Consider the following 9750-nt stretch of genomic DNA (forward strand, 5'->3'; position numbering starts at 1 on the left):
TAAAAGAAGTCAAAATTCTATTAAAATATAATAAGCCAACGCACACAAAATTCACCTGAACAAAGGCCAAGTCCACATAACATATTTCATACTGGTATCTAGTAATTGTCCTGCTCTAAAGAGTAAAAACCTTAAAAACACAAAATACTACATTAAAACTTATTTGGGGCAAACCCAATGTGGCCCTAAGCCACTGGAATCTCGATATTGGTTGGGGGAACCACGGTTTGATACTCTTCCGGGGGTTTATACTCTTCCTCATCCTTGGGAGGGTGGATCGTGACAAGATCAGGCAATGGGGTCATAGGGCCCTGCTTGCCCTTAGGATCCCAATCAAGCATGATTTTAACTTTGATACCAAGCACACCCTGAAACCATTTCAAAGACAAGTCTCTCAGATCCATCAAATTGAGTGAAACATGTGGAAATATATTATGAAGCGAGACAAACCAAGAACTGACAACTAAGTTCAAAGTCCAACCAAACCTCCCAATATTGGATAATTATAGCGGCAAAAAGCCACACTGAATTAAGCATTTTAACTGACCTGCCTAAGAAGGACGTGTCTAACAGCAGAATCAATATATTCATTAACAGGATGACCAGAGGAGATCATGTAGCCATCCTTGAACTTCATAGACTTAGCACGCTGAGCACGGAGCTTTCCACTCACAATGACCTGAGTGCATATTCACAAAATATAACTATAATGTGCATATGCTTGGTTGCAAGTACTGAGAAATCAGGAGGAAGAAAGTTAACAGACTTACCTCACATCCCTTGGCCCCACTCTCCATGATAAATCTGAGAACACCATAGCAAGCCCTATATACATGAAAAAATAAAAAGTTTAACACCCACAATGCCCTTTGTTTATTTTTTTAAGGGGTAGAAAATAATGCTAACATACATTAATGCAGAAAGTTCAAATGTCCACATGTATCAAAAACATTCCTAAGAGTTAGGTCAACAACAGAGCTACAACTAACTTGTTCTAGATCTACATGAGGAAAAAAATGAAAATTAGCCACAGCAGAAATACATCCATCTTCTAAAATTAGTGCACATTCAATATAAAGGAAATATACAGAATGTAGGAGGATATTCCAAACTCCGAACACCTTAAATAGACAACAAGAAGCCTGACAAACTCCAAGAAATCTTTCATTTAGGCATTGATTAATCCCCCAAGGCTTTCATAAAAGCAAAGGGGGCTAAACGATAGTAATACACCAACGTCTGTCTGGGCAGATGGTTGAGACACTGATTCAGACATTTTGCACAAAATATAGAAAGACCATCACTGCATCCACAAGGATGCACGAAGATATTCTAGACTACAAGGTCCAAGATCTTACAAGAGGGAGCAAGAAGCCAGCCATACTCACCATAACCCTTCAACTCAACATACACCCCAAAACTAACAGGCCTACAATCATGGAAGTCAAATAATGATGTTCAAAAGAGTCCAAAATATTAATAAAGGAAATCATGCCTTCATTTGTAATCATATTAAACTCATGTATAGAGATAACTACTTGTCATGGTTAAGCTTTGGTTCAGGAGGCAAGCCCATATTGTACATGCCATAGATGATGTTTAAACAAAATTTTAACAGACTAGAACCCCATTTGCAAGCACAGTATTAAAAAACTTAAATATTATTAATGGTACAACAATGGCAAGGTAAAGTACATGATTCCAAGTAACTTTTCTTATAAGATAGGTTGTACATGAAATTAGCATGCAAGGAATATATACAAATTTGTGTTGCAAAAATAGGAACATGGTTGAAATTTACCATCCAAAATTGGTGTTGCAAGGAATATATAAAAGTATCTTTCCTTGGCTTATCAAAAGTAGATGGAATTAACAAATATAGTCATCCTCAGACACGAGAGAGGTATTTTTTTTGGCAACCAACTCGCTGTAAAGATGACTTAGACCACTGAAACTTGTAAAACCAAACACAACAGCTTGCTAGGGGAATTAAAATTGGAAAAAATGCAATTTTCACATCAGAAGCGAACGTGAAACTTATTACACACGATAGCCGTAAAAAGATACAACAATAGTAGAGACAACCATATAAAACACAAATGTGGTATAAAATTTAGTGCACTAACCTCCGAACAGCAAGGCCTCCAAGGAGCTTGTAACGCAGGGACTCTGCCTGAGCAATGGCACAAAGACCCCTGTTGTTAACCTTCTCAGCATAGAGTTCTACACTGTTCTCTGGAAACTTGAACCGTTTCTGAACAACAGAAGTCAGCTCTCTAATCCTTCTTCCCTTCTCACCTGAAATCAGATCATTAAAACTCAACTAAGAATCATATGGTTGAAATTAGCATTACAAGGCAAGGCAGAAAAAGGACAATTAAAACACCTTAAAGAATTGTGAGATTACCGAGAACATTTTGAGTTCGAGTGGCCCTAATGATGATCTCAGTACGCATAGGTGTCACCCTAACTTCGACTCCAGAGTATCCATCCTCAGCTAGCTCCCTTGTCAACACCTCATTCAGCTCGGCATAGAACACTCCATCCGCGACAAACTGTCCACCCAATCACATTGTCAATCAAAACTTTAAGCATCACATGATTTATTCCACCCAACTGAAATATAGTTTCCATTTTTTTCAACTCATTCACGGGGAGGACCTCGTAATAGTTATAACCAAACAACAGTCATTTTCGGTTTCGAACAAATCTGATACATATAAACATCATATCTAATATCTTCCTAATCAAAGAACTATAAGAAACAAAACTACCAAGAATTATTTCAGTGAACCTAAGTACTTCACCGTATATTAAGGTACAAATAGTAAAAATTATTATTCTTCCTACTTAGCCACGAAACTGAGTTCACCTTTCAAAAAAAAAAAGCAGTGAAACTGAGTTCAAAATTTGAAGAGATTCGGGAAAAAGAAACGTAAAGTGAAAGAAAGAAATTAAAAGAACGAACCTTGCGCTTCTTGCTAATCTGAGTAGTCATGTTTTTCAGGGTAATCGAATCGAATCGAGAGAAATGCAAAGTCGGGATGCTTCGCCGCTTTGGGAGATAACAGTCCACTGAAAACGAAACCCTAATAACACTGCTGAGGTTTATATCGTAGCCATAACAAGAAGGTTTAATCTGACGGTTCTTATCAGATTTTGGCTGTGTGACGTGGACGGTGTATGATGCAAAGTTTGACGTCGCTTGTGAGGTGGCGTTGCATGATGGGTGATGAGGACCAGCTAGTTAGACGGTTAAAATATTAGTGTAAACTTTCATAATTACTACATAACCAAATATGCAAAAGGTTTTTTTTTTTTTTTTTAATTTTGCCTTCTGAAAATAATCTTATGCATTGTTCGAGAGAGCACTAATGCTTTATCATGTATAATCAACCGACTTTATAATTAATTAAATCTCACAATTTTTTATACTTAAAATAAAAATTAGCACCATTGCTTTTGAAGGGAGGGAAATGCATTTTCAATCAAATCTCAGAAAAGGGTAAGAAAGTATTTTTTTAAATTAAGTAGAGATAAATATATTTTCAATCAAATTTTAAAGGGATCTTTGTAATTTACCCTATATGAAATTTACTGGTGAGGGAAATACACTGCTTTATTGGTACGTTACAATTTGCCACACCTGGTCTGTGCAGATATACCCCCCACCTTAGTTTAGAGGAGAGGGGGGGAAATTGTCTATCATAATGGTTAACTGAAAAGCTCCTGCCCTTGGTTGGATATAACTAAATTTACAATCCCGGTGTGGCGATCAACATACTACTCCTTATTCTTTGGTACACTTCAAAAATTCTTTGCATGAGCAAAACAGGAGGACAAGTGGGTTTTTTTCAATTTGTTCTCTTCTTGGGTGTTAACTTTAGCAGTACTTGTAATCGCGAGCTAGAAGTCTGAATGGTATAAACAAACCAGACTTGAATGAGTTATGGGAGTACGGCAGAGTGGGCATTCAGGCTTCTCATTGCACCATTCCATGATGCAGTTCCTGCAGACAGACGATGATATAAGAATTATTGTGGTTTCTGCTGACATAGAATGCACAGAAAAGAGTCTTTAGGTGCACAGAAAAAAGTACCAGCAGAATACATGACCGCATGGTGTAGCTGTTGGGTGTTGGCGATGGCTCAGGCACAAGGTGCATTTGCTGACACCACCTGTTGACTGAATTTGCACAAATCAGTAGCTTAGTTAATTATTTGCTGATAATTTATTTAGAGAACAGTCTAATATTTTCCAAAGAGGTCGTATATATAGTAGCCCAATTGATCTTCATCTGCAGAAGGTGGCATTTCTGTAACAAGCTCAAAGAACAAACCATTCCATGTGGCAGAAGCAGGTTTTGAGCATTATAAGTCATCATCTGGCAAAGTCTAGGCAACTAGGTAATCACTCCAGCAGTACTTTACATTGACCAAAATAATCCCATGATTAGCATCTAATAATAAATAGGTCTAATTAAATTGAAGGTAAGCAATTAGGTTACTTAAAGCAACTCTCCCTGGGAAGAGCTCTCAAGTTTTGGCATTTATCAATAACACATTCCTTTTATGATGAGATCAATGCTATATTCTAGCTTAAAACTAATGATCAATTACCCCCTGCCATCAATTAGTAACACAAATGCCCTATCCTAGATCTTGCCTATTATTTATGATCTCTTAATCTAGCTATTTCTTAAAATGAATATGAAACTAGAAAACAAATATAGAAGATGATGAAAACAAAATACATAATCAGAATACTTGGAAAGAAACCGGACAATTTACCTCAGAAGTTGATTCGCCAACCCAACTGCCCTGGTCAGCCTCTACGGGTATCAAGATGCCTTCTTCATTTAAAACAGGCAAACCTCGTCCTACATGCCCAGACAACAATGTGTCAAATAACACATGTTAATCTCCCATGGCACCACTGTTTGGAATGAGGACAGAAAAATGTCTTAAACATGGACTTCCTAGTGCCCAAAAAGATAAAAATAGTAGGTTTTACTATCAGCTATTCAAGAGCTTCACTAAGTATTCATACAAGCCAGGAGCCCAGACTCCATATTTCAGCTGATTGAACTGATGTCTTTGGTACAGATGAGTCAAAATTCATTCTTGCAACAATCCAAATGGATTCAACTTATAGGCGAGGAAGAAATCTCAAATTATCAAACTGTAGGTGACCATCATGAATATGGCACAATGTAAGCTTTTTAATTTTGAAAGCCCGCAAGTTCATGCGAGCACTATGAGGCGACTTGATGCAAAATAACCTGTTGTATTTTGATGGGACCCTAATGAGGTCTGATGAATTGAACTTGCAATTGAAGATAAGTTGCTGCGTCTCAGACCTTCAGCAGCAAGGATACATAGCTGAATTAAAAGGAACACACCCAGGATTTGGTACCTGCAGTTGAAGGCAGAGAAAAAAGTTAGAAGATTTTGCAAAGAATACACTCCAACTTTTCCTTACATGATGTTGAGCTCTAAACATGTAAACAAGAGAAACCACATGAAAGCAAACAAGATATCTAGAAGCAATTATAGAGCCACATACCTGGGCCTTTGATTTGATGGCTTCCCAATGAACACATAGCGAATGCCAGCTGCACGTTTTGATATATGATAATAGAGACCTGCCAAGGGAAAATTAACATTATTAAGATGACTAAATTTCCCCTTCAAAACTTTAAGAAATCTAGAAGAGTAAGCTCTACGTACCTTCAAAGTAGAAGAACATGAGGTTAGCACGTAGAAGCAATTGCAAGACTTCACGAGCTATAGGCAGCACCTATGTAACAGCACCAAAACATATTCATCTAAAAGACTACCTCAAGGAAGAAAAAAAAAATACCTAAAAAGAATTATGTCGTGTTTGTGAGAAAGAGCCCCAGAAAAAAAAAAGTTAAACAGAGGAAAAAAACAACAAATAGTTTATACAAAAGAAATGAACTCTTTCCAAAGTAAAAATCATAATTTTCATACTGCTGGCCATCTCTGAACTGCATGCAACCACATTCCATTAAGTTTCTCTTTCAACCTCGACAGTGCAGAAACTGAATCCCTTGATTCTGGGGATAATGAAATTTCAATCCCCGTGGATGACTCTACTTGATTCCTATCAGAAGCATTGTTACTGTAGAACTCATCAGACTGTAACTCAGCAAGGGTTATACCACGGGATGCAATCCGAGAGCTGCAAAAAGAAGAATTCAGATATCTCGAATTCCGAAAATGTTTCAGATAGTCCTTTATCACCAAAAATGAAGTACAGAAGCGTGTAACGAAAACCAAAAGAAAAGAAAAGCTTCAATTTAAACCTAATTCTTTCTGCAATATAAGGGACCGCAGTCTGATAGACGATGAAAAGAGCACGTCTAGCTGGTGTTGGGGAAAGGCCATGGGGTCCTGCAACCTAACAAAACACCATATCAACTATCAGATAATAAATTAAGTGTAAGATACCAAAAGACGAATTCAGATTGACAAACTCTACAACTAATTCATTTCTTTCAAAATGGAGAAACCTGAGTGATGTCACAGTATTCTTCTCCTAGTGTTTGCTGTCCAGAACCAGTGGTTAAAACATAGTAAAGCATCTGCCCCAGAAGTTTTGTCTGCATAATAAATTAAACAAAACTAAAACTTAAAAATTCAAAAAAAATTTAGTGAGTTATTCGGAAATGAGATTTAGAAGTAACCTCATTCTGATAAGCCACAGCAACTCTCGTACCTAGAAAAATTTGATAATTCTTTTACTAGCAATACTGAGGAAAACAGAGACAATCGAACGCATATGACAAAATTAAATACCGAAGAGGTGGCGAAAGGCGTCGCGACAGGCGTCGTATACGAAGGAAGCGTATTGGTCGTCTTTCTCCGCTGCTCTCATTATCTCTGGCTGAGCTGCCAGAGGGAATCGTCGTGGTTCCGTCGTGGTGGAGGGCTCCGATTCCCCACTTCGCCCTGGGTCGCCTGACCCGGGTGAGTCATTTCTCCCCAATCCCATCTCTGTTTCAGTTTTGCTGTCTGGATTTGTTCCAAACGAATCGAGTTTCTTTTCAAGTGGAAGAGTATAGAGGACAGACATGGAAAAGAGATTGGAGAAAAACAAACAAAACGATCTCGTTTCTAAGCAGTGAAAATAGAAGTTAAAAAATTAAAAGAAGAAACAAAACTATTTACGCCGTTGCCGGGGATCGAACCCGGGTCACCCGCGTGACAGGCGGGAATACTTACCACTATACTACAACGACTTAGTTGACAATATGTACGAGTTTTAACTTAATATATTTAGTAATCCTTCAGTGAAGATAATGTTTCTTTGGTTAAAAGGCCATGTCTTATCCCTCTCCTGAAAGGGCAATAGAAAACCAATAACGAGAAGCACCGGAGGCGAGTAACAGATAACTGTCACAGTCATGGCTCTTTCATCCACAGCTGCAACACTGTATTTGCCCCGGAAGAATCTTCATGCTCCAACGCCCAAAAACGGCTCTATGTTGTCAAGTTCCATCGGTTTTGCAACAAGGCAGAGAAGACTAAGCATTAGGAGCTCTGGTGATGTATCATCCGAGACACCAGCAACCGAAGCAGAATCAGAACAATCCATTGAAGCTCCGAAAGGACCTCCTTCTTTGATCTCTGCTCTTAATGTTGAACGGGCTCTTCGTGGCATTGGTAAATCATCATCAGCCCTTTTATCTTCTAATTCTGAGAAGATTTAGGTGTTTTCTGTGCTGTTTAAAATCCTTGTGCATTCACCATTACTGCTGGAAGAAAAAGACTGCACTTAATTGATGAGGTTTTAGGGTAGAATGCAGCAATAACAGATGCAGATCACTATGGTAGGCTTGGGCTTCAAAGAAAATGCTCTTACGAACAGGTCCCTTCTCAAATCACCACCATAAATTTTAGTCCCTTAATTCTGACAAACTCTCTTCTTCTTCCTTTTTTTTCACTTTCTTCCTCATTACTTACTCATGTCCCATTGCTTTTCCAGGTCACGGTGGCTTACAAAAACAAGGTAGACGAACTCCCGAAGCAGGGGCTGGATGAAGAAGAACTAAGCAAGAAAATGGATCTCTTAAAAGTCAGTCAAGATAACGTGGCACTTTTTAAATTTTCTGTCTCATGTGATTTACACCTCAATAACTAGAAGCTGAAAATCCACCATTGTGTTCACAGGAATCTTACTCGATTTTGTCCTCCGTGAAAGAAAGAAGAATGTATGATTGGAGCTTGGCAAGAACTGAAGAACCTGGCAGATATGCTTGGCCTTTTGAGGAGGACATCACCCAAACTCCTACGCAGGAACCTCCACCACAGGTACGAACCTAATCCTAAACCTTCCAATAATCAACTTTAATTTTAATTTTCATCAGGAAGAGTATTATTCTTTAAATTTATTATTTTTCCTTTTCCTGGTTTTAAAAGAAAACAATGGACGGATTTCTGTGGGAGTAGGCAGACAGATTCTTACCGCTTCCATCGTTCCCACATTAAAATAACACAAATGAGAGACAAAAAAAAAAGCACAGAATTGCAAAAACCTTGAAATTTGAAAACAAAAATTGAAAGCTTAAAAAAAGTTTTGTCCTTTTATTTGAGTTTTTCTTTTTAGGTGAACATGAAAAATGAAATTTATAATTTTAAGTGTTTTTTAGGCTTTGAATTCCGAGTCAATCAAGTCCATGATACGAGCACGCAGAAGCCCAAGATCGTTTACGAGAAATTCTTTGCTAAATTATGGTACTACTATTTTAAAATTTAAACCATATAAGAGAGTTTTTCCTTTTTGGGTACAGGAACCGGAAGACGTGGGTCCAACCAGATTGGTGGGATATTTCATACTGGGATGGTTTATACTCTCCGTCGTGTTATCCATTGCCCTTGCTAGATAGGGATGTATTTTTATTCTTTCTATATATATATATATATATATATATATATATATATAAAAGAGGATTAAAGCCCAAAATTTTTATAAAAAATCTGAATATTGATTTTTACACGAAATCGGCTCAAAAGAATTGCTACCATCATCCTTCTTATGTATCAAGGACCCTGCTTTTGAACGATAATCACCACCAAGTATACAGAACTATGTATTTCATAAGCATGCAATCTACATCGAAAATAACAGGCCTTACAGTTTTCTCACACGAATAAGCTCCCTTTTCAAAACACTACACTTGGGTGAACGTAGGAAACGTTGTGAGTGAATTTTTCATAAAAAAAAAAAAAAAACAATTTTTGATTTTTTTAAATTAGCCCCACCTCACGAGGAAAACACGGAACCTTTTTTTCTTTCATTTTAGAAAAAGAAAAATCAATTTCACATCTTGATAAATGAATTATTAACCCATTTCTAAGAACCACATTTATAACTGATTACATAGAATTAACCATACCAAAAATTAACATCATTTTCATCAGAAAAAACCATGGTTCCCAATTTCACGTGGTAACGTAGCAAAACACTATGCCACCAAAGAACATTTTAGACTCATAAACCAGCGTCTCCTTTCAAATAAGAAAAAAAAGGTGAGGGTGGGGGCGGACTAATATTCCTCCATTTTAAAAATCTCAAACTGAGGAATTTTCTATAATATTCAATTCTACTTGCTATCATAATTATATCTTATTTTGGTAAAAAAATTAACAATATTTCAAAGACAGACTGACAATATTTTAATGTAGTACTTTGCATTCTAACTGATATGAGTTATGACTATAATAC

At 37.2% G+C, this 9750-nt stretch overlaps 3 protein-coding genes and 1 non-coding gene across 5 annotated transcripts; 1 reads left to right on the plus strand and 3 right to left on the minus strand.

Moving 5' to 3' along the window:
* LOC18588135 (small ribosomal subunit protein uS3x) lies at positions 1–3130 on the minus strand. Its single transcript, XM_007012338.3, has 6 exons — positions 2969–3130; positions 2408–2555; positions 2127–2298; positions 771–825; positions 548–679; positions 1–368 (listed from the first exon to the last, which is right to left on the minus strand). The coding sequence occupies exons 1-6, from the start codon at positions 2996–2998 to the stop codon at positions 186–188; spliced, it is 720 nt and encodes a 239-aa protein (XP_007012400.3). The 5' UTR covers positions 2999–3130; the 3' UTR covers positions 1–185.
* Positions 3131–3601: 471 nt separating this feature from the next.
* On the minus strand, positions 3602–7251 carry PEX10 (peroxin 10). Of its 2 annotated transcripts, XM_007012339.3 has the most exons (11): positions 6822–7251; positions 6710–6741; positions 6536–6625; positions 6329–6423; positions 5994–6204; positions 5730–5799; positions 5566–5644; positions 5282–5415; positions 4791–4879; positions 4100–4185; positions 3602–4009 (listed from the first exon to the last, which is right to left on the minus strand). In XM_007012339.3, the coding sequence occupies exons 1-11, from the start codon at positions 7096–7098 to the stop codon at positions 3907–3909; spliced, it is 1266 nt and encodes a 421-aa protein (XP_007012401.1). In that variant the 5' UTR covers positions 7099–7251; the 3' UTR covers positions 3602–3906. The 2 variants fall into 2 exon arrangements, 1 of the variants encoding a protein (XP_007012401.1); XR_016028146.1 differs by lacking the exon at positions 3602–4009 and having other exon boundaries at positions 4125–4185; positions 4791–4935.
* On the minus strand, positions 7193–7264 carry TRNAD-GUC (transfer RNA aspartic acid (anticodon GUC)). The gene has a single exon. It is a non-coding gene; the product is annotated as a tRNA-Asp (tRNA).
* Positions 7265–7348: 84 nt separating this feature from the next.
* Positions 7349–9179, plus strand: NDHU (Chaperone DnaJ-domain superfamily protein). The gene is made up of 5 exons (XM_007012340.3): positions 7349–7688; positions 7832–7893; positions 8011–8100; positions 8196–8336; positions 8816–9179. Exons 1-5 carry the CDS (start codon positions 7430–7432, stop codon positions 8909–8911), a joined length of 648 nt encoding a protein of 215 aa, XP_007012402.3. The 5' UTR covers positions 7349–7429; the 3' UTR covers positions 8912–9179.
* The last annotated feature ends 571 nt before the right edge of the window (positions 9180–9750 follow it).

This window comes from Theobroma cacao, chromosome 9 (assembly GCF_053813885.1).
Source record: "Theobroma cacao isolate CCN51 chromosome 9, ASM5381388v1, whole genome shotgun sequence".
NCBI classification, from domain to species: domain Eukaryota; kingdom Viridiplantae; phylum Streptophyta; class Magnoliopsida; order Malvales; family Malvaceae; genus Theobroma; species Theobroma cacao.